The sequence below is a fragment of the Aethalodelphis obliquidens genome, unplaced genomic scaffold (genome assembly GCF_003676395.1).
Source record: "Aethalodelphis obliquidens isolate GAN/ISIS:26980383/991018 unplaced genomic scaffold, ASM367639v1 scaffold104, whole genome shotgun sequence".
NCBI lineage: Eukaryota > Metazoa > Chordata > Mammalia > Artiodactyla > Delphinidae > Aethalodelphis > Aethalodelphis obliquidens.
The window spans coordinates 2,685,718-2,711,256 of record NW_020838048.1 but is presented as its reverse complement, the minus strand read 5'-3'; the positions used below and the strand labels follow the sequence as shown (position 1 = coordinate 2,711,256).

Here is a 25,539-nt window from a genome sequence, read left to right as displayed (position 1 = left end):
CCTTCCATAATTTGGCTCCATCTCCTTGTCTAGGTTGACCTCATACACCTCCCCTACCAGCTTCTCTAATCACTGAGCCCAAGACCAGCTTGCAGTTCCCTGACCTGCAAGCCCCTCCACCTGGAGTCCTCTTCCCTACCATTGCCACCCACCAGAATTCTGGTTATCTTTTAAGGCTGTACTTCTCAATCTGGAGCAGTCAGATCCCTGGGAAGATGTGGCAAAGGCCGGGAGTATGGGAAGCCCTTAGCTAAATAGTGTATCTTCCTTGGGCATCAATCTTACTCAAAGATTCAGGAAAAGCATCCACCACTCAGGGAAGAGGGATTAAGTCAAGATGCGGGGGAAGGGCTTTAGAAGAGGGAAAGGGGATAAGTACAGTGAGCTATTTGTATGGTCCCTGATAACAGGATCCCAGACCCTGAACCCATCCTCAGCTATGCTTCTGTCGGAAGACATGATGGGTTCATGAATCCCACTATCAAAAGGCAATAAGTAATGCTGCTAAGAGTGATATTAAGGACCAGGGAGGTCCAGGCAGGGACCAAATGGATAAATGACAAAGACAAATCATGAACCAGGTGCCCTCTTCCGATCCCATTCCCAGGAGCTGGGTCCAGCAAACCACTGACCTTAACACACTGGAGACCATGACTGTGACATTCGCAGCCTCTATACATGGACATATTATAAATTACAACGAATGCAAAATTAATCAGAAAGTCTTTTTCTCCCTTATTTCTGAACTTTTTCTCGCACCTGTCCACTTTTCTCCTTGTCTGCTACCCCAACCCTACTCCACTTTGCCATGAGGTCTCACCCTGTACTACACACTGGCCTCCGACCTGCTCTCCCTTGCCCCCTTCCTCCTCCACAATTCATCCATCAAGAGCATCAGAGCAGTCTTTATAAACACGAATCAGATCAACTACAACGATTTCTTATTACATTTTGAATGAAGTCCAAAGTCTTCACCATTGTTTATATCGTGCATGTTCTGACTCCAGCCTATCACTCTGACCTTGAACCACCTTTCCCCTTCTTGGACCACACACCAGACATCCGGCCTGTTTTCTGTTCTGCACTTGAGCCAGTCTTGGCACTTGCTGTTCCGTCTTCCCGAAGTTATCTTTCTCCTCCTCTTCCCACAGCCAGGTCATTCTCATCCCTTGGCTGTCTGCTTAAATGACACATCCTCAGAGAGGCCGTCTCTAGGCAACTTTTCTAAATACCCTCCCATGTAAGAATAGTGATAAAGGCAGGAACAGTAGGTAACTTAGGTAGCATTTACCATATGCTGGGCAACGGTTTCAGTGCTTTACATATATGAACTCATTTAATCCTCATAATAACTGCATGAGGTCTTCGACCCCTTATCCACAGCCTTTGGACCTAGATGTGTTTTGGAACTCAGAATTTTTCGGATTGTAGAAGGTAATATGGTGCATGTACCTCGTATTATGTAATACTCCAACTGGAGTCTGGGGCAGCATCTCATAATCAAACACACAAAAATTTGTGCAGTGAAGCACAGGACTGTCTACTCTAAGTGGCATTTTAAAAAAGGAAGAACAACAACAACTACTACTACTACATAATTCGGTTCAGGTCAAGATGCACTTCCAAATGAGTTCAGATCAAGTCGTGTTTGCCATCAACTGAATTAGGACAAAGCTTTCAGTTAGGGGATTTTGGAACTGTAGACCTCTATTATCATTTCCATTTTACAGATGAGTCAACTGAGGCACAGAGAGGTATATGTACTCTGCACTAGACTACTCTGCTTTATTTCTTTCATAGCCTTAAGCACCATCAGAAATTATCTTGTTGATCGTTTATGTGCTTCTGGTTTACGTGCTTACTTGTTTTACATCTATTCTGCATGAAAACGTAAGCTTCAAGGGAGCAGGGTCTTGTGTGTCTTCATAAAAGACAATGTCTGGCACTTAATGCTGCATTATGTTTGCTAAATACATGAATGAAAGAATGAATGCATACATGAATGAATAGTGAAACAGCAAAATAGTTAAAAGAAATTTCTCCTTGGAGTAGGTTCCTTCAGACTACACCCCCAGCCTCCTCAGGGGTCACATTCTCCCTCTTCTATTTGCCCTGGGGTTCCTTGGGGGGAAAGGTTTAGGAAGCTCTGCTTTTATAATGCCCAGTTCAAACCTATCTTCTTCAAGAAGCTTTCTGGGATCAACCCAGACAGAAGCAGTTGCCTTCTCCTCTCATCTCCTACTTCACTGATTACATGTTGAGCTTGTGAAAAGAACTCCAGATGGAGGTTAGACGAACTGGGTCCTGCCCTGCCTTCATAGTTCATTCTCTGTGTACCCTTCAGAGGTGGGCACTGTGCTCAGGAGGAGATCCCCTACAAGAGGATGATGGACACAGAAATAACAATATGGGATACCAAGGACCCAGACAACCTTCCTAGATCAAGACAATGGGCTTGGACTAGGAAATTCCCCAACAGTTCTTTAGCTTGAAACTGTACCAAGTATCTGGTGAGAAAGAATTTATTTAAAAAAAATCAGAATTCTACTGACTCATTCATTCTTTCATTTGACGAATATTGATTGGATACCTACTAGGAGCAGCAGATATAGAATCTCTGTCCTTAAAGAGCTCAAAGCCTAGTGGAGGAGGGAAAAAATATACAGATTTAAAATAGAATGTGGGGGACTTCCCTGGTGGCACAGTGGTTAAGAATCCACCTGCCAGTGCAGGGGACACGGGTTCAAGCCCTGGTCCGGGAAGCTCCCACATGCCATGGAGCAACTAAGCCAGACACCACAGCTACTGAGCCTGCGCTCTAGAGCCCGCAAGCCACAACTACGGAGCCCACTTGCCTAGAGCCCGTGCTCCGCAACAAGAGAAGCCACCGCGATGAGAAGCCCGTGCACCACAACGAAGAGTAGCCCCTGCTCACTGCAACTAGAGAAAGCTCACACGGAGCAACAAAGACCCAATGCAGCCAAAAATTAAAAAATAAATGAAAAATAAAATAAAATAGAATGTGGAACACCATTAGTTCTTTCCAGATGAGATGCTGCCACTTGCATATGTGTAGATTAACTGTATGTTGTTCTTATTCCAGGAGTATTTCCTGATACTCCCAATTCCTTTTATTATTCTCAGAGGCTCCAGAGATTGTTCTATATCTATATATTTTTCCCCTTTCTTTCATCTCATAGTGATAGAATCTCCATTTAGAGTTGGGCATATGCCACTCTGAAAAAAGATTATATTTCTCAGACTCCCTTGCAGCTATGACCATATGACTATGTTAAAGCCAATGTGATGGGAGAGGAAGTGAGATGTGTAATTTCTGGGACATGTCCTTAACCAGTGAGACTCTTCCCCTTCCTCCTGTCTACTTCCATCCGGCTTCTTGTAATATGGATATTGTAGCCACCATCTTGGAATGAAGCAAATGAGGAAAATGTGCTAGGGTTGGTGAAGCAACAAGGTAGATGATCCAGAGTATGTAGATCCTTGCATGACCTCATAGAGCAGAGTGGAAACAAAAGCTCTGAACTGCTGACTTCTAGGAGTTTATGAGAAATCACAAGCTTGTTATGCTCAGCCAGTGTTAATTGGAATTTCTATTGCATGACTGCAAACCTAATTTTAGTGGCGTAGAATTTAGAATGACACAAATGTACATATCTATGAAACAGAAACAGACTCACAGATACAGAGAACAGACTTGTGGTTGGCAAGGGGGGTAGGGGAGAGATGGACTGGGAGTTTGGGATTAGCAGATGCAGACTAATATATATAGGATGGATAAACAACAAGGTCCTACTGTTGAACATGGGGAACTGTATTCAGTATCCTGTAATACACCATAATGGAAAAGAATATGATAAAGAACATACACATTAATGTATAACTGAGTCACTGTGCTGTACAGCGGAAATTAAGACAACATTGTAAATCAACTATACTTCAATAAAATTAATTTAAAAAGAAAGAAAGAAAGACTCAGGTATTGGAAACTAAAAAACTAGTGACCCATGTTACGCTGTCACAAAAACACTTGATACTACTGTCACCTATGCTACCTTGGAAGGCAGAATACCTGCCAACTGTGACTTTTGTTTTCCCGGTCTTATTGAAATATAATTGACATATAGCATTGTATTAGTTTTAGGTGTACAACATAATGATTTAATACATGTATATATCGTGAAATGATCACCACAGTTAGTTGCCGTGCATCACTGCACATAGTTACAATTTTTTTCTTGTGATGAGAACTCTTAAGATCTACTGTCTTAGCAACTTTTAAATATGCAGTATAATATTATTAACTATAGTCACCACGCTGTACATGACATGCCCAGAATGCCAACTGCAACTTTACTCTTAGGGGAAATGGTTTGACAATATTCATAATGATGGCATGTGTTGATGACTTCTTCTTGTTCTAGGCAATCTTATGAGAGAAATGACCTATAGGGCTGAAGTTAGCCTAGCAGGAATGGGAGGCTAACTTTAGCTCCAGTTCTGCAAGCAGGGATAGAAGGAAATATAGCTTTGCTAAGTGAGGTTTTCTCTGCCTGCAGCCTAAACTCTAAAGATGATTAAGACTTCCTTAATTTGGGGCCTTGTGGGGTTGAAAAAGCCAACTGCCTTACCCCAAACAACAGCAGATGTCACAGATACAGCTTGAAGAGGAAGTAAGTGTATGCTCTCATGCATTTTTCGAGCACTTTCCATTAAGCATTTTCTAGCAGACAGTGAACGCCAGTCCAGGGCCCAAAAAATCTGATTAAGAGTGTTGCCTTCCTCTTGACTCAGACAGCCTCTGGGAAGTTGATTAAATTCAGAGAGAAGAACGCTGAGAGAATACAGAATCTTTAGACTTAAATGGGCTAAAGCTGCTCTGGCCAATGTGATAGCCACCAGTCACATGCGGTTGTTTACATTTAAATGAATTAAAATTAAGTGCAATTTTGAAATTCAGTTCCTCAGTCACACTAACCATATTTCAAGGGCTCAAAGTCACATCAGGCTCATGGCTACCGTATTTGAGCATACAGATACGGGAACATTTTCCATCATTGTAGAAAGTTCTATTAGACAGTGCTGGTCAGGGCCAGGGCTTGGCAAACTTCTTCTGTAAAGGGCCAGACAGCCAATATTGTAGACCAAATTGAGGCTGTTATGTGGCTACTTAAATAACTATTTAGAACATAACGAATTAAGGTGGTCAGAACCATTCTTACCTCACAAAATCAGGTGGTGGGACAGATTTGGTCCAGAGCTCATAGTTTTCAGGCCCCTGGTCTAGACAAAACCTTCCACTTGCACATGGAATTAGCTCTAAGATCCAGGCGACTCAGATACAGAGCTGGTCCTCAGCCATCCTGCTAGCTTACCTTTCCAGGGGTCTTGGTATCAACTCACCCATCGCCCCCTCTAGGTGCTAAACACTCTGAGGTTCACGGACTTGTCTTTACTTGTGATGATGATGCCTGCCACCTCCTGAGCACAAGATAAGTATCTGCTGAGTAAATCAAGGCTTTGAACATTCTTCAAATCCCATGGAAGGCTCAATGATCATAAATAGCAAAGTCTTTCCAAAGATCAGGTTTTTGACAAGGGGACGAGGAGAGACCAGGAGGGTTGGGGGCCTCTAAAAGAAGGGCTGAAATGGGAAAAGAGCCACAGAGGACAAAGGGGATGCAGTCAGAGGGAGGCTGTGGGAAGCAGACCCACAGAAGAGCTCTAGGCAATCTGCTGTCTCAGAAGTTCTGGCCCCTTGAGCCCGAAACCCTAGTGAGAGCACAGAGCTCATTTGTCTCTCCTGGGAACAGGCACAGCCAGGATGGGACTGTCCCTGTCTTATACTCAGTCATTGAGTCCCAGCCCAAATGGCCCTTGGAACGCTGTATGCAAGGCAAGCCTTCTCTCGGCTCTCTGCGCAGGCTGCCTGGAACTCACAGATGGACCCTGATCAAGCAGGTGAGGAAGAAACCTGAGTCAATGAACAAAGCCTTTCTAAATTTGTTATTTACAGAGAAATAATACCTTTGAGGCTTAAGAACGAAAAGATATTCTTGAGAAGATGATTTTAAAATGTGAAATATTCCTTTATTCCCATGGAAATTTCTCCTTTCAAACCATGGGCAACTACCTGCTTCAGACTGAAGCTAGGACCTTCGCTTCAACTAATGCTATTTTCAAATGTAAGCGTTCGTTCAGCATAACGCCAGGCTTCTTTTTTTTCATTTCATACAAATAATCCACGTTATTTTGTTTTTTTTTTTCTTTTTTGGCAGTGATTGCCCCAAACATAAGGCTTTCAGGAATTTGATTTGTAAAATAGCATAATACACCATAATAGGCCCGGCTTTAGTCATGAATCATAGCTAATTACACATGCAAATACACTGGGTAAATTTGGATGCTCAATTTGTGAGCTAATTGTGGTAAAAATGGGAATGTTTGATTCTGTATGCACAGGTGTTCTGTTCTCTCAATAATCTCCTCCATGCAAGGCACTACGTGAGATGCAGGAGGGGAATGATGATGAGTTAGACACCATTCCTGCCCAATTAGGAACCAAATTCCTCCACCGCTGCGTCTCAGAAGCCGTGTATATTCCCAAGCAGAGAACTCTCTGCTTTCAGGGAAATCCACGGCAGGGGAGAAAGAAGAGTTTGTGGGATGGGGTCTAGTCAGGCCTAAAGGTAAGGCTGCCTGCCCACCCTTCAAACAGAAGCTTGAATACACAACCCTCTGAAGAGGCGACACGTGTCCCATTAGATGCCTCATTTTTGTGGCAGGACTGTATTCAGAAGTGTATTCTCCTGATGTGAGATCCATTTTAGATTCCTGCTAGAATGCCTACGGTTGTAGAGCTATGACTCCTAATAGGAAAACACATGGACTTAGATGAGTCTAACTTTGTGCTTTGCTGACTGTTTTTAGCTTCAAGATTTTGCAAGCTCCTGACATGGATGCAATCTGAGGACATAGAAGGACAGATGGCAGGAGGGAGGAAATGAGTTTCAGTGGTTTGAGTTTTGCAACAAGTTAGAGGAAGACCAGGATTAGTCTGACTTCTCATGTTTATGTATTCTGGGGCTTAGCTCCTGTGAACTCAAAGTCAGATCAGGAGTCAGCCTAGAGATTATCATACTAAGTGAAGTAAGACAAATATCATATGATATATGTAGAATCTAAAAAAAATTATACAAATGAACTTATTTACAAAATAGAAAGAGACTCACAGACATAGGAAACGAACTTATGGTTTGTTTGGGAAAGGGGGGAGGGATAAATTGGGAGCAGCGGATTAACAGATGCACACTACTATATATAAAATAGATAAACAACAAGGACCTACCGCAGAGCACAGGGAACTCTACTCAATATTCTGTGATAACCTACAATGGAATAGAATGAAAAAAGAATATAGATACACACACACATATGTATGTATGTATAACCGAATCACTTTACTGTACACCTGAAACTAACACAATATTGTAAATCAACTATACTTCAATAAAAAATAAATAAAAATTAAACTTAAAGAAAGTCAACTGCTCTGATGAACATCTACTGACTGAATTCTCCTAAACCTTGATTTTCTCATCTACACACTATGGGGACTGAGCTAACTGACCTCAGTGCTCCTTCCTAGACCCCCAGAACCTCAGGCTGCTGTTCTTTCACAACGGTCTAAGCAGGGCTTCACTGGTGGCACAGTGGTTAAGAATCCACCTGCCTATTGGAAAAAGTGCTGCAATGAACACTGTGGTGCTTGTCTCTTTCTGAATTATGGTTTTCTCAGGGTATATGCCCAGTAGTGGGGTTGCTGGGTCATATGGTAGTTCTATTTTTAGTTTTTTAAGGAACCTCCATACTGGTCTCCATAATGGCTGTATCAATTTACATTCCCACCAACAGTGCAAGAGGGTTCCCTTTTCTCCACACCGTCTCCAGCATTTATTGTTTCTAGATTTTTTGATGATGGCCTTTCTGACCGGTGTCAGGTGATAGCTCACTGTAGTTTCGATGTGTATTTCCCTAATAATTAGTGATGTTGAGCATCTTTTCATGAGTTTGTTGGCCATCTGTATATCTTCATATATACACTACCAAATGTAAAATAGATAGCTAGTGGAAAACAGCTGCATAGCACAGGGAGATCAGCTTGGTGCTTTGTAACCACCTAGAGGGGTGGGATAGGGAGGGTGGGAGGGTGACGCAAGAGGGAGGGGATATGGGGATATACGTATGCATATAGCTGATTCACTTTGTTATACAGCAGAAACTAACAGAACATTGTAAAGCAATCATACTCCAATAAAGATGTTTAAAAAAAAAAAGGCAAAAAAAGAATCCACCTGTCAACACAGGGGACACGGGTTCGAGCCCTGGGCCGGGGAGATCCTTCATGCCGTGGAGCAACTAAGCCCGTGCGCCACAACTACTGAGCCTGCGCTCTAGAGCCCGCGAGGCACAACTACTGAGCCCAGGTGCCACAACTACTGAAGCCCGCGCGCCTAGAGCCCGTGCTCCGCAACAAGAGAAGCCACCGCAATGAGAAGCCCGCGCACAGCAACAAAGAGTAGCCCCTGCTCGTCGCAACTAGAGAAAGCCTGTGCGCAGCAACGAAGACCCAACGCAGCCAAAAATAAATAAAATAAATCAATTTAAAAAACAAAGAGGGAGGGGCCCCAGGCCCACGCTGAGGATGCCTACAGGGCCTAGTCGGCCATCCCAACAAGGAGCGGCAGGCCGATCCATGGCAAGGTTTTCAGCCGAAGAGTGCTACGGTCTGACTTCATGTTAGAAGGATCATGCTGGTTGCTGTGTTGAAAGAGACAACGAGGGGAAGGGTGGAAGCGTGGAGACCAGGCAAGAGGCTATTACGGTAATTCAAGCAAAAGCCCCAGCTGGCAGGGGTGGAGGTGGTGAGAACTTGCCAGATACTGGATAGATTCTGAAGGTGAAGCCAAAGCAAATATGACTTCCAAGTTCTTGGAAGCATGTGAGGGGAGGAGCTGCCGGCAGCAAACATTTCTGGGAACAAAGATACCGGTGGTAGTTCCCGGGGCCAAGAGGGTCAAGAGGATATATCTGAGGATGGCAAGCATAACAGCATGTTGTAATGCTGGTGAGAGTGCGGAAAAAACTTCCCCAAACCCCCATCGTAAATAATAATGCCGAAGAAGATGCAGGAGAGACAGGGGAGGAAAGCAGGGAGGTGACCCAGCGCACTAGCGGGGAGACTGGCTTTGGCAGGGATTATAAAAATTCCATCCTTAGTTTAAGAGTCTGCAAATTGGTTCACCTATCTCCCATCCTCCTTTGAACCTGGGCAGGCTTTTTTCCGTATCTGGAGGAGAGCAGCCGAAGAAGCGATGTTGCAGGACTTGCCAGGCTGGGACAGAAAAGGTGGGAGTGTTTTCACCTCACCAAGCACTCCTTCTCTCGTGATCTCTTTGTCTCTCTCTCCACTTGAACTGGAGCTCTGAGCCACCAGCCTTGGAAGAAGCCCGGGGACAGCACAGCTTCCATATTGGAGAGACCACGTGGAGCCAGTGGCAGCCCGCAGCTGTGGAGTCTCCCCATCCAGGCACCAGAACTGTGCGGGGGTGAGTCCAGCCCCAGACACCGACTGCAAGTGGCGGACACACCCAGCGCCACAGACGCCTCAGTGAACCCAGTCAACCCGTGGGCCCGCCACATATAACACTCCAGGACAGTGGTGGTATCAAGCCAGTGGGTTTTGGGGGGATCTGCTACACGATGCTGGGTAACTGGACAGGAGGTCAGGCAGGACGGGTGGGTGCAGAAGCTCTAGGCGGGCACACAAGCAGAGGGGCGCCAGTGGGCCATCTCTCCCAATTGCTCTTCCAATTCTCTGATGCAGTCGGGGAAGCAGGAAGCTGGGTTATCAGCTAAGAGTGAGCAGCCGGCACGAGGGGCTGGGGGTAGGAGAGGGGAAGGTGGAGAGAGCCCTCCAGGAAGACGAAGTTGGGTGTGATTACCTGGTGGCAGGTAGAACCTCTCACCTTTCTGTATTACATCGGTATTCCCCTTCTGGTCTTTATTATATAATTTTGCATGGCTATGATCTGGTTAGATTTAATGACTTGCAGCAAAATTCTTCTCCATCCTCCGCTCATCTACCCAGTAGCCAGTCTGAAGGCCAACATACCTGCGGGCTACTATGAGCCAGACTTCAGGGGACAACAGCTAGGTGCCCTCAGCTACCCCTCCCATTTATTTTTAAGATCACAGAGCAGAAAAACAGCCACGTTGCCTGAGTTGAAAAGGAAGTGCTGGAATATGCATTTCTGGTGGAGGGAGTCACTGAAACCAAGCTATGGAAGCAAAGGATGTCATGGCGCGGGGGGGGGGGGATCCCGTAAATGGATGGGCTGCGTTGAACCAGAGGTGATGGCCAACTGGAGAATCAGGAGAAAGAAACCTGGAAGAGGCAAGGAGTGGGGAGCAATTGTGGGAAACCCCTGAATTTGAATTCACTAACCTTTTGTCACGTTGCCATGACACTGAATTGTTTGAAAACCAGATGTGCACTGTATGTATCACCCTAGGGGCTAAGGGAGGGGCAGAGAATAAGGGAAGTTATGTGCTATTGTTTTATAGGCCAGCCTCCACTGGGAATTTCCCTAAAAGACTTAGGACCAAATATCCCCTTTTTGCAAATTCTGAAATATTCCTAATTATAGGCTAACCTCTGTAAAATGTAATTACCATGGACATCAAAGTTTCATTATATAACAACCAAAAAATTAAGTACAAGGATATAACCCACTTACTTAAATAAAGAGACTTTGTATCATTTCCCTTCTACCATTTTAGCCCAACAGACCTAGCTTTCAAAATAAAAGAGTAAAATGATATAAAGTTGTCTTACATAAATTAGGAACTCAACAGCTACTACGCATCACAACAGGCACCCAAGACCGTAAGATATTAAATCTTACTTGACATTATACCCTATCCCCCTTTTCACATAAAGCACAACTGGCACATTTTTTTGTAATGGGCCAGTCACAACTACTCAGATTTGTCCCTGCAGCGCAAAAGCAGTTATAGACAATATGTAAACAAATACACTAACAATAAAGCTATTGTGGGCACGAAAAATTGACTTTAATATAACTTTTATGGGCCACAAAACAGTATCTTCCTTCGACTTTTTCAATCATTTAAAGAGATAAAAAAAATTCTTAGTTTGTGGGCTATACAAAAACAGGTGGCAGGCTGGATATGACCCACGGCCATCATTTGCTATCCCAGGCCTAAACTTTGGTGGGCTTCAGAGATATCAATGATCTATTCGTGGGGTGCAAAGACACTGGTTGGTTCATTTGTAATGACTGTTTTTAATTTCAACACCATCTTCCCGACTTTTAAACCATCAATTTTGAATAATTTAGTAAACGAATTCCTTATTATCTCTCTGGCGATGAAGAAATTTGCTACAGTTAACTACTGTTACTTTGGCATGTTCCCTCTAACACTCACCTCCCTATTCCTGCGTCTATTTCACACAGTGAGAAGCAGTTCAGTACTAGCGGGGGCTTCGTCAGTGGAAAGGTTTGATTGTAAATCCTTATTCTGCCACCTAAGCGCTCTCTGACTTTGGTGAATCACTTTCCCTCCTGAGCCTCTGATTTCTCAACTGTCAAATGGTTAGAACGCAGGGCTCTCTTGCGAAACTATTAAGAAAAATAGGTAACCCATTTACTCAGGCAAACCGTCATCACAGATTAACCAACGTTTAGTAAGTGTCTAGTACGTGCATTAAAAACATCAGGAATATACGATACTTAATTTCTAGCTTGCTTTTTCCATTTACCATTATATCATGAGTATTTTCTTATGTCATTCACTATTCTTTTAAGAAATATGATTTGATGGTTACATAACATTCCACTTAATGGGTGGACCACAATTAATTAACCCCTTCCCAACACTGGACGTGAGATATTCCCTTTGCCATGCTGCATAGACTATCTTTGTAAATTGTTTGTGACATCCCTGATTGTTTCTTTAAGAGTTTCTAGAAGTGGAGTTTCCATATCAAAGGGTCTGACCTATAAGTATTCATAAGATTGAATAATTTTCCTATGCTTTTTGGTCTTTTCTATTTCTTCTTTTAAAAGTTGTTTTCATCTTTCCTTATAAAAGATATCCCAATTTTTTTTCAGGAGTAAATTATCATAATTGAAGCCCACGGTGACTGACTGTGTCCCGGGTGGAAGTGTGTGCCGGGCCAGCTTGGTCGAGGTAGAGCAGAGGGGTCTCGCTACCAGAGTCGAGCTGCCCAGCCAAGATCACAAGCTCTTAACCCTCTTGAAGCCCCAGCTCCCTCATCTGTGCCTCACAAGGCTGCTTGGAGGGTGAAATCGACACAGAGACATCCAGCCCTTAGCATGATGCTCAGTTTGTAGTAAGTGGTCAATAAATGTGAGCTCTGTTTATTACAATCAACCCTACCATGCCATCCCTCAAGGGGCAAAGGCAGATGCGGGCATGGGTTGGCCTAAAAATAGACATCTGCGTTTCTAGGAAATGAAACTTTAAGCGGTTGCTTCTTTTGTAACATAGTGCCCTGTGGTTAACTCTTCATTAGACCTTAGACACGAAATGAGCCCAGGCGCCAACATTCAGATCTAGAAGTCAGAGTGGGTTCCTGGTGCAGGCACTCCATTGTGTCTAATTGGGGTGACAAAATAATTTCAAGAAAAGGTCACTGATGTCTTTTTGTGAAGAACTTTAGGCATACCTAATACCGCACAGCACTTGCAAAGGATCTGAACATATGTTTTGTTATCTGAGCCCCTACAACGGCCCTGCAAGGCAACTGGAGAGGTACAGCAATGCTCATTTTATAGCCAAAAAACGTTGAGCTTCAGAGGGCTGAGGTGATACGCCCAAGGTCCCCCAGCTAGTGACTGGGAGAGCCAGCACTGACAGACTCTCTCCTCGACTAAACTTTAGTCAGCCTTCTCTAAGTCACTAGGCCTTGATTTGGGGGCTTTTGTGTCCATGTGGCCAGTTTTAGCAAGAATCCTGTTAGGTCAGTTTAGCCAGAATCCCTGACCACGCTATCTGATCATCCCTGCTATCTGATCAAGTCTCTCATCCCTACCATCCCCCAGGTGATGATATCCCATCTCCCTGGCCTGCTTTCAGCAAGAACCCCGTCAGGTCGGTCCAGCCAGAACACCCCCTAACCCTGATGTTTCCTCTTAGTAATTTTCCAACCACTGACCCTCACTCTGTTCCTGGCCTATAAATCCCCACGTGTCTCTGCTGTATGTGGAACTGAGCCCAATCCTGTACTAAGGTCCCATTTCCCCGACTGCTTTACGTCCGGTCCGCTTCTGCTTTTCTGTGACCTTACGCGAGCCCAGGCTCCTGTATTCCTACTCCTGCCCGTCTGCCCCTGCTGCCACACACACATACTCGTTCAGACGCCACCAAACGCTAGAAAAAGCAGAAAGGAACTTCAGTGATTTCTACAGTTTTAAAGCTGAAAAGGTGAGGTGAAAAAAGTTAGACCCATAGAAGCTATTTCCCCAATTCAAACATCCACTCTTCCTCAGGGTGGGATGCAGTAACTCCTGTCGGAAGTTGCACAGAGCAAGTATTGATTAATCTGAAATTACAAAATACCCCCATGATTAATCTTGATTGTGAGAGATCATGGAAGAGGTTTTCCTCAGCAAATAACCGAAGTACAGATACTTAAACATCTCTCTTGCCGGCCGGTTTCAGTTCTTCCCACAAAAAAATGACAGATAACACTTTTTAGGGATCTCTTAGCTGTCCTTACCATTTCTAGTCTTCTTCCAAAATGAAACAGAGAGGTCGGGTTGAAGAGAGCAGAGCATGAGAGGTGTCAAGATCAGCCTGAGATGGACCCAATAGCATCAACTAAGGTAAAGAGAAAACACCAAACTTTACATTTCAGAGACAGCAAAGTACTGAAGCTTCAAAGCGTGCTGAGAACATGGCTCTAAGACATGCTGCTGAAAACACCTATTAATAGCATTTACTTCCTGAAAGTTATCTAGACTAGGGACGCACTCCAGAAAACCATTTCTAACATTATTAAAAAAATCTACTTTATCTTCGAAGATATGACATTTGAGACTACAAAAACTCATTAGATTCTAAAAGAAATTTTTCTTTTGCATGTGATTTGGGTTCCCTCTCCTCCCCTCCCCTCTCTCTGAGAATGGCTCATAGGTCTAGTTATTTAAATGATCTGAGTTTGTCCCAGTGCTGAAAATACCTTTCTCGGCTGCATGGAGTGATTCGAGGTCTGGAGTCTTCTGAAGTGAAGAGATAGGCTGCAGGAAACCTAGAGTCACAGAGACTCCAGGCTGCCAGCCGTGGAGCTTCCAAGTGCAAAGACAAGGTTAGGGGTTGGGGGGAGGAGCGTGAGTATTTAAGCTATCTCAGACATGAGGTCCGCAGAAGCAGCAGCTTCCTCTTATTTCTACCACCACAATCGGGGCAATGTCATGTCTACATCCAAGCAACCTGGTTGATCGATCTCCTTTTTTCTAGGAGTTTCTCCATCTCAGCACTACTGCCATTTTTGGTGAGATAATTCTTTGTGGCATTGTAAGATGTTTAGCAGCATCCCTGACTTGAACCCGCTAGATGCCAGTAGCACTGCCCCTTGACAATCACAGACATTGCAAAATATCCCCCGGGGCGCAAAAGTGCCCCAGATTGAGGACCACTGTTCTACAAGTATCTTAGAGACACGCCTAAATTTCCCTCATTCTGTCTTAGGCCCAGCTGAAAGGGACTCTGGTTTCTAAGCAGTGGCAGAGCTTCCAGTTGTTTCCCTCACTTCAATGAAACGAGGGCAGCTGCACTTGCAGTCCAGGGTCATGTAAAACCTGCTTCTCAAAGTGGGGTTCCCAGGAGAATCGCTCCCTTTTGAACTGATTATTGGTGCCTTTTGGAGGTAGAGTCAAAATATCAGTAGTTATGTTTAAAGGTCTTTAGTCCGCCCAGTTGCCCTGGAGAGAATTTGAAAACTGCCAAGTATGTCACAAGAAAAACAGCTGACAGCCATCAGGGTTAATCTACTGAATTGAAAAGTCAATAGTGCCCCAGATCAGCTGAAAAACTATTAGATACAATAATAAGTCATCTTTATTGAGAGTTTATTATGAACCAGACACTTTTAACTGCCTAATATGTACGATCTCATTAAATACTAAAAAAATGAAGTAAATATCTTATTATCCTTCTTTTGTTTAAACAAATAATAGAATTAATGCAGAAAAGATACTGGACTTTCCCCAGGTCACATACCATGTAAGTGATAGTCACACAAGCAAAAATCAAATGCCCTCTTAGCAAACCACTTTGCCACACAATCAATATGTAAAAATCAATAGCTTTCTCACATATAAACAATAACTAATCCAGATGGATAATAGGAGAGATTCCACGCAAAACAGCAACAAAAATATGAAATACTTGGGAAGAAAACTGACATGAAACACTTGCGAACAAAGCAGGTGATAGACGGGCAGGGGACAACGATGCCTTACCTAGCAGGCTGCTTGCTATGCATTTGCCCCTCAAATCCACGCTCCATGCCTTCCCACCCGGCTCTGTGTCCCGAGAGGCTGAGCTGTACAAACTTCATCACTAGCTGGCAGATTTCCGGATGGGTTTGCCCAATGGGGAAAAGGTCAGAGTATTTACCCCTGGGCTCCCTCCCTCTCCAATGCTGTGGGATGGCTGCCACCCTGCAATGATGCTCTGGTCAGGTGATGCTCCCCCCTCATGGCCACTCTTCCTGAATTCCACTAATTGTTCCTTCGCCTTGCCACTTGAAGCCTGTGACTGTGAAGACTCAACCCGTGAAACGCCACACCATTGTTGGGGATTTCCCTAAATCCTGTCCACACTGTTATGAATAGTCACTTTGCTAAACTCATCAATTTCTGACTCAGAGTGTGCCACTTGTTTTCTCTCAGGACCCTTGAAGATGCAAAGAAGATGGAAACAGATGAAGAGAAATAGATGGTTATTAGGGCTAGAGGTCACAGCTGGGCATTTTTCATTTATAACAAAGATTACGGTTATGTTATCCATAAATGTCATCTCCTCTGGATAGTAAAGGGTACATGACCAGATATCTCTCATAAAAATGAGGTATTGGATCTGACTGGGTTAAGACCCCTGGTAAGAATAGTCAGGTAACTTCTGAATGAAAAAGTAACAAAGGGAGGATTCCTCTTCTCGATCTATAAACACATCATAAATGCTGCATTGCCTACAATGGCATAGTGCCAGTACATCAGTGAAAAGGAGGAGATAGCAAAGTTAAGTAAAAGCACACATGGGAGGGACTTCCCTGGTGGTGCAGTGGTTAAGAATCTGCCTGCCAATGCAGGGGACATGGGTTCGAGCCCTGGTCCGAGAAGATCCCACATGCCGCGGATCAACTAAGCCCATGCGCCGCAACTACTGAGCCTGCGCTCTAGAGCTTGGGAGCCACAACTACTGAAGCCCGAGCACCTAGAGCCCATGCGCCACAACTACTGAGCCCACTTGCCACAACTACTGAAGCCCACATGCCTAGAGCCCGTGCTCCACAACAAGAGAAGTCACTGCAATGAGAAGCCCAAACACCGCAACCAAGAGTAGCCCCTGCTCGCCGCAACTAGAGAGACAGCCTGCGCGCAGCAACAAAGACCCAACACATCCAAAAATAAAAATAAATTAATTTTTAAAAAAAGCACATATGGGACATTAAATTCACATCAATGGCAAAAGGAATTATTAAGATAAAGTTGGGCAACTGGCTTAAAGCTTAGAAAAAAATTAAGCTGTAGTCTTACCTTGTTTCTTACATCAAAATTAATTTCATATGGCTCAAAAATTTAAATGTAAGACATTGAACATTAAAAGTACTGGAAGAAACCCAGATAAATATTTTTATAATCTTGAAGTGGGAAAGTCATTCTAAGTATGACAACAACAACAAACGAAGACCAACAGCAACGACCCCAGAGTCTGAAAGAAAACATCAAAAAATTTGACTACATAAAAATAAATCTGCTTACTCATCTATAAAGTGAGGGATGAGGGTGTGTGACCAGTAAAGGCACATCCAGGTTTTATATGGTAAGATCCCGAGGGAATATACTATTATGCTTTCTTGTATTGTTATTTATCTTTGATTCTATCTGCTAGGTCCCTAATGATATTGCAGACCCCTTGAGTTAAGGATGCATTGTCCCCAGCATCTCGTTCAGAGTTGGTATTTAAAAATCATTCTTCATAATGATAAAAATGAAAGTGATTATGAAAATAAGAATAATTTGATCACTTAGGTCAGTTTTGAGAAGAAGAGCTAGTCGTGGCCCCCGTGAGCTACCCGCATCTGGGTGACGTCGTGGGCCCAGGCCCCCCCGGGTTAGTTAGCTCAAGAGAAATGACTGGATGAAGAGGATAGAGTGCTTCTATTCATCTTGTGAGGACAGGCCTCTCATTGGCTGGGTTACCTCATACTACGTTTTCTAAGTCTCACCGCATTTCTTTTTTCCTTTTAGATGGAAATAAAGAAGATTGAAAGGGCCCTTGGTGGAATTAAACGTTGAAGGACTCCTAAGATTAAGTTTCTGAAATTAAAAGGAAGTCCAGGCTTAAGTGGCATCCAGAGTGGTGGGTGAACAAGTATACAGCTGGGTACAGAAACCCCAGGTTTGAGCCCCATTGCTGCCATCTGACTCTGACATAGACATCAAAGGGGTTGAATGGAAACTTAGCATCATACATACTCTCCTAAAGCTGTTGGGAACCTCAATAAAGCCCTTAAATAAATTGCTCTAGTCCAGTTAATGCTGTGTTCCCAGCATGGGGAAGTATAACATCTTAATGTTTCTCTATTTGGGCGAGCATGCGAATGCAAACAGGACCCCAGTGCTTCCCCAATTTCTGTTGGCTGTTCCCACTCCTGCATGCTGAAAGTCAGGGTTGGCTTGAGGAAAAGGAGAGAGAACTTTAATGACAAGCATCATACTATTTTTATAACAAGGTTAAAATGTTAACCCTTTCAGTTAGATACAACCATGAACGCTTTTCAAATAAAAATCTTTACTAGAAATTTTCAAACTAACACAACACTGTAAAGCAACGATAAAACTAATAAAGCTCCAATAAAAACTAATAATAAAAAAAGAAATTTGCAGGTACCATGAGCCTGCTCTTTGTAAAGGACACGTAGAAATAGAACACAGCTTCCATAGCTCCTTCGTATATAGTATATTTTTAGCATTGTAAAGCCCCAGTGTCATAATTAACCTTGTCTTTTGCTTCATTCCCCCCTCCTTTTTAAAAAATTTTTATTTTATTTTTTTAACATCTTTATTACCCCCCTCCTTTAAACTGAAATGTGAAGCATTTCTCTGCTTAGTCCTGTAAGTTTCATTTTACCTTGAAATGAAAGTGTTCTGAAAAAGTCCTTGACAGGATATGCAAATTCATATTAAAAAAACCCTTCTTTCGTGTTGAGGGCTGGTCCCACATAAATATTAGAGTGTACCAGATGAGTCCAAAGGATCAAATGCTTTGAAAAAAGGCCCTGATGCAAATAATGGAGTGGATGACTTAGTTAAAAAGAGAAAAGGTTATTTATGGAGGTAATGGTCGCTAAGCAGCTCTGCCTCTTGCCTTGGAAAATCAGAAGCAGTTTTGCCAGGTGGGCATTACAGATAATCCCTCTTGCCATTTGGTTTTCGTAGACTCATAAGTGGATTCATTAGTACTGAGGTATAGTGGCAAGAACACTTGCTTGGGATATGAGAGACATGGCTTTGTAATAAAAATGTGACCTCACACCAGTACATTCCTTCATGTTTATCACGCCATTGAGTTAGAAGCACCATCACTCTCAGAGCCTAAGAATAAAACACCTGTGAGGTGTCTATTGTTTTTATTTATTTATTTATCTACCTATTTATTTATTTATTTCTGCATTGGGTCTTCACTGCTGCACGTGGGCTTTCTCCAGTTGTGGCGAGCAGGGGCTACTCTTCACTGGTGCGCGAGCTTCTCATTGTGGTGGCTTCTCTTGTTGTGGAGCATGGGCTCTTGGCGCGCGGGCTTCAGTAGTTGTGGCACGTGGGCTCAGTAGCTGTGGCTCGCAGGCTCTAGAGCGCAGGCTCAGTAGTTGTGGTGCACAGGCTTAGTTACTCCGTGGCATGTGGGATCTTCCTGGACCAGGGATCGAAACTGCGTCCCCTGCAATGGCAGGCGGATTATTAACCACCGCGCCACCAGGGAAGTCCCGAGGTAGCTATTGTTAAAACCTGGTTTGCCCCCGAGGAAGCTGATACTTCAAGAAGTCATATATCTAATATGCAAAACCGGGTTGCAATTCATGTTTTTTTTGACTCCACTGCCCATGTTCTTTCTGAAAGTCATCTAATCAGCCAGGACCTCAGCAATTCAACCAGATAATAACAAAAAGTCCTTTTTGAACTTATATTTGACGTAACCGTTCATATTAAAAGCTATCATGTTTCAATGATTTATTGCTGTGTAACAAAGCACTCCAAAATGCATCGGCTTAAAACAGCAACCGTTATATTTGTTCACCGTTCTGTCATTTGGCCGGGGCTCTGCTGGGCTGTTCTGTTTGTCGCGTTTGGGGTTTTCCACGAGACTGCAGTCAGATGGCTTTGTTCGCCTGTCTGGTGCCGCAGTGGGGATGGTGGGGAGGCTGTGACTTCTTGCTCTTTTTCTTTCCATGTGGCTAGAGCGGGCTTCTTTTCAAGGTGATTAGATCCTAAGAGTGAGCATTTCAATATAGATAAGCCCCAGTGTGCAAGCACTACTAAGCCTCGTTTGCATCATCCTTGCTAATGTCCTACTTATTGGCCAAGCCCAGAGTCAATAAGGAAAGGCACTCCAGAAGAACATGAATATTGGGAAGCACGGTTCATTCAGAACCACCAAAGTGATGGTCTACCACTTGTGATATATACAAGAGAAAGGTAAAGGGATATGTATTTAAGGCAAAAACTGCTGTTTCAGATTCTTTGAAGGATACTGGATTCAAAACATTTTACTTTAGAATACTATGCAGCCTCTAAAAGTCATGTATTACAATACTGAATGAGAGAGGGCAGACAGCAGAAGAAGAACTACAATCCTGCAGCCTGTGGAACAAAAAACACATTCACAGAAAGACAGACAAGATGAAAAGGCAGAGGGCTATGTACCAGATGAAGGAACAAGATAAAACCCCAGAAAAACAACTAAATGAAATGGAGATAAGCAACCTTCCAGAAAAAGAATTCAGAATAATGATAGTGAAGATGATCCAGGACCTCGGAAAAAGAATGGAGGCAAAGATCGGGAAGATGCCAGAACTGTTTCAAAAAGACCTAGAAGAATTAAAGAACAAACAGAGATGAACAATACAATAACTGAAATGAAAACTACACTAGAAGGAATCAATAGCAGAATAACTGAGGTTGAAGAACGGATAAGTGACCTGGAAGACAGAACGGTGGAATTCACTGCTGCGGAACAGAATAAACAAAAAAGAATGAAAAGAAATGAAGACAGCCTAAGAGACCTTTGGGACAACATTAAACACAACAACATTTTCATTATAGGGGTCCCAGAAGGAGAAGAGAGAGAGAAAGGACCTGAGAAAATATCTGAAGAGACCACAGTCGAAAACTTCCCTAACATGGGAAAGGAAATAGCCACTCAAGTCCAGGAAGTGCAGAGAGTCCCAGACAGGATAAACCCAAGGAGAAACACGCCAAGACACACAGTAATCAAATTGGCAAAAATTAAAGACAAGGAAAAATTATTGAAAGCAGCAAGGGAAAAACGACAAATAACATACAAGGGAACTCCCATAAGGTTAACAGCTGGTTTCTCAGCAGAAACTCTGCAAGCCAGAAGGGAGTGGCATGATATACTTAAAGTGATGAAAGGGAAGAACCTACAACCAAGATTACTCTACTTGGCAAGGATCTCATTCAGATTCGACGGAGAAATCAAAAGCTTTACAGACAAGCAAAAGCTAAGAGAATTCAGCACCACCAAACCAGCTCTACAACAAACGCTAAAGGAACTTCTCTAAGTGGGAAACACAAGAGAAGAAAAGAACCTACAAAAACAAACCCAAAACAATTAAGAAAATGGTAACAGGAACATACATATCGATAATTACTTCAAACGTGAATGGATTAAATGCTCCAACCAAAAGACATAACCTCGCTGAATGGATACAAAAACAAGACCCAACAGAGCCAAAAATAAATAAATAAATAAAAATAAGCTATCAAGTTAGATGTGAGATAAATAAAAAGGGGAAAATATCTGCAGAGTCTGTACTCAGATTGCTGTGCATATGTTTTTAAGTTGTCACTCCAATTAAAATTTTAAAAAATGTCTATTTAGGTCTTCTGCCCATTTTTGGATTGGGTTGTTTTTTTGTTATTGAGCTGCATGTAAATTTTGGAAATTAATCCTTTGTCATTTGCTTCATTTGCAAATATTTTCTCCCATTCTGAGGGTTGTCTTTTGGTCTTGTTTATGGTTTCCTTTGCTGTGCAAAAGCTTTGAAGTTTCATTAGGTCCCATTTGTTTATTTTTGTTTTTATTTCCATTTCTCGAGGAGGTGGGTCAAAAAGGATCTTGCTGTGATTTATGTCATAGAGTGTCCTGCCTATGTTTTCCTCTAAGAGTTTGATAGTTTCTGGCCTTACATTTAGGTCTTTAATCCATTTTGAGCTTATTTTTGTGTATGGTGTTGATTCACTTTGTTATAAGGCAGAAACTAACACACCATTGTAAAGCAATTATACCCCAATAAAGATGTTAAAAAAAAAGATAGATTCCTTACAAGCAAATTAAAAAAAATTTTTTAAAAAAGATAAATAATTGCTAATGCAATGGGTTTAAAAAAAGATAAATAATTGCTAATGCTCCTGGGTCGGGGACAAAGGACTTTAGCACTCGTGGCACAGCAGGTACCTGTTCCCTTTGTCCCCCCAATGCCACGGAGTGGCTCTGGGTGGATGCTATGCACGAAGAGGGTTTGCATCACAGCTGAGGAACCCCGAGTTTAGAGAACCCAAACATTTGTAATGGGTTGCAAGCAAAGCTCACTGAATTTTGCCCAGAGGGAGGCACTGTTATTATTAGACCAGACAGCAATCAAACCTGCCACCTGCCCCAGAAAGGGACGCTATCTCTGTCTTACAAAACTATCTACTATCTTCTGCTTGCTATATAAACATCCTTGAAAAGATTATCCAGAACCAAGGCTCTCAATGTCTCTGCTCATGAGATGTACAGAACTGCAAGAGACCCGTGGAGAACTGTCTCCCCAAATAAGTCCATTTATATAATTCAAGTTAAAATACAATATTTAAGTCACATACAGATCCTTTTTTAATAAGAGTCCCTGGGTGTGGAGAGAAGGGAACCCTCCTACACTGTTGGTGGGAATGTAAATTGGTGCAGCCACTATGCAAAACAGCATGGAGGTTCCTTAAAAAACTAACAATAGAACTACCATATGATCCAGCAATCCCACTCCTGGGCATGTATCTGAAGAAAACCATACTTTGAAAAGATACATGCACCCCAATGCTCATAGCATCACTGCTCACAATAGCCAAGACATGGAAGCAGCCTAAATGCCATCAACAGATGAATGGATAAGGAAGATGTGGTGCATATATACAGTGGAATACTACCCAGCCGTAAATAAAAGAATGAAATAATGTCATTTGCAGCAACAAGGATGGATCTAGAGATTATCATACTAAGTGAAGTAAGTCAGAGAAAGACAAGTATCATATGACATCAACTATATGTGGAATCTAAAAAAATGATACAAATGAACTTACAAAACAGAAACGGGGGGGGCTTCCCTGGTGGCGCAGTGGTTCAGAGTCCGCCTGCCGATGCGGGGGACACGGGTTCGTGCCCCGGTCCGGGAAGATCCCACATGCCGCACAGCGGCTGGGCTCGTGAGCCATGGCTGCTGAGCCTGTGTGTCCAGAGCCTGTGCTCCGCAACGGTAGAGGCCACAGCGGTGAGAGGCCCACGTACCGCAAAACAAAAACAAAAACAAAAACAAAACAAAACAAGAAACAGCAACGGAGTCACAGACACAGAAAACAAACTTATAGGTACCAAAGGGGAAGTGGGGGGAGGGATAAATTAGGAGTTTGGGTTTAACAGATACACACTACTATATATAAAATAGATAACCAAGGTCCTACTGTATAGCAGAGGGAACTGTAATAAATATCTTGTAATAAACTATAATAGAAAAGAATCTGAAAAAGAACATATATATATACACACACATCTATAAACCTGAACCATTTTGCTGTACACCAGAAACTAACACAACACTGTAAATCAACTACACTCCAATAAAAAAAAAAAGACTCCTTGATTTAACTGCTTTTTGTTGCTGTTGTTTAACTGACCAATGGTGCTGAAAAATACGGTGTTAAATAAAACTGCTTCTATTACTTTTCTCTTGGTTCAAGCTTCCCTCCTAAAAACACTTTTTTAAAGGAGATTCCCATATTAATAAAATCATTGGAAATTCCTTAGATATTAAGGAGTGTGTGCTGAACCCATTATTACAAATGATTAAGTACTGTTAATTTTAACATTTTTTTTGGTAATAACTCTATTTTCACCAATGGAATCTTATACTTTGTGTTTCTAGAAAATAAACATTGTCTTTTTCTGTCCATAAAACCAAAGCATTAGAAACAACTCAAATATTCCAAGCTACTAAGTGCCTGGCAATCACAGTTTTGGGGTAAGTGAAAACAAATATCAGAAATTTCTAATCTAGGTACATTTGAATCTTCAGATAAACTGAAAGCTGCTATTCTCTCCAAATGTCTGCAGAGTAGGCATAAGTTTTCAGCTGAGTACAAGAATTACAATTAAGTGTAATTAAATTGATTGTAACTTACTAGAGTCAGAACCATCTTCCTGAAGAAGGAAAGGATCATCCCCTACGGGATGGTTCAAGCTTAGCTGCACAGTAGTATCAAGTCATCGAGGGTCTTTAATAATCCTGATACTTGGATGCTCCGCAGGCCAATTAAGTCAGAATCTCTGGGGGCAAGGCCCAGGCATCAATTTCATTTTCTTTAACTGAGGTGTAATTGACATATAGAATTATTAGTTTCAGGTGTACAACATAATGATTCAATACTTGTATATATTGCCAAATGATCACCACTATAAGTCTAGTTAACATCCATCACCACACAGTTATACATTTTTTAAAATTAATTTCATTTTCAGCAATATTTTAAAAAGCTCCTTAGGTGGCCCCATATGCAACCAAGTTTACCAACTACTAAACTAGAGGACTTAGCCTTACAGTGTAGTTCTCAAACTTCAGTGTATCAAACCCCGTGCCTGCCACACCCCCACACCCAGAGTTTCTGATTCAATAGGTCTGGGGTGGGGCCCGAGAATTCGCATTTCTCCTAAGTTCCCTGGCAATGCCACTAGTCCAGGACCACACTTTGAGAACCACTGCCCTACAAAATTACCATCACCTTAAAAACACCCATGACTCAGGGTTGTTATTTTAAATCTCCCCACGTTAGCATGACTATGAAAAAGGACCAGGCAAATGCCGTGAGTGCAACGAAAGACCTTTTTTTGGAAGAAGGAAAGCGAACAACCAAATCTGCAGAAGCAAGCATTCCAGGTTGATGGAAGTTACCGCACCATATTTTATGCTTTCTCTCACTGCCCTGAGGCTTAATGATAAACTCCTTCACCCTCGTGAGATACTGATCAGAACGTTGGAGGAAACACCTGGGCTACAGGAAACACCTCCAGCAGCAGAAACAAGAGGCCCGTTTACCAGCCACAGCGTTTCTTCTAAGGAACAGTGTGACCTTAACTGAGCCGGTCACTTCGTCTCTTTGGGCCTTAGTTTCCTCATCTGTAAAATGAGTCTCAAATGTTCCATCTAACTCCGAAATCTTATCAATTCCACGACATTTGACAAGAGAGGTGAGTTGCTCTACGGTTTGACCACGTTAGACTCTGGCCATCTTATGAGAGTTCAATCACGGAAGGGCCAGGATACCCACCACCTGCAAGGCGCACGGGAATCTCTGCTCTCTGGATGTCACCGTTGAAGTCAGACTAAAATTCAGTCACCTCTTTAAAGATTACCTTAATCAGTTTCTTGGTTCAAACAAAAACGTGTCAGGCATATGGATGGATCATAAAGTAAGTGGCTTTCGTGTCAGGCATATTTCTTTTTTTGACCAGAACAACTCAGTTTGATAGCTAACAGGCCAAAAGAATAATAGATTCCACAAACTTCTGTGGCCTTGTCTTTTCCCACCCCAACCCTATTTTTTATATATAGGGTGATGTCTCCCATTTCCTTCTTGAGGGGCCTCTATTCTTCCCAAAGTCAGAATTATGCTTTTCAAACATATATCCCCCTTTTTA

At 42.7% G+C, this 25,539-nt stretch overlaps 1 protein-coding gene across 1 annotated transcript in view; it reads right to left on the bottom strand.

The window, feature by feature from the left end:
- Nucleotides 1-24,130, bottom strand: part of TLR7 (toll like receptor 7) — a 101,280-nt gene extending 77,150 nt beyond the window's left edge. The window contains exon 1 of the mRNA XM_027096578.1: nt 24,027-24,130. Within this exon, the coding sequence (XP_026952379.1) occupies nt 24,027-24,065 (39 nt within the window). The 5' untranslated portion in view covers nt 24,066-24,130. The remainder of the gene's footprint in view (nt 1-24,026) is intronic.
- Nucleotides 24,131-25,539: the final 1,409 nt, after the last annotated feature.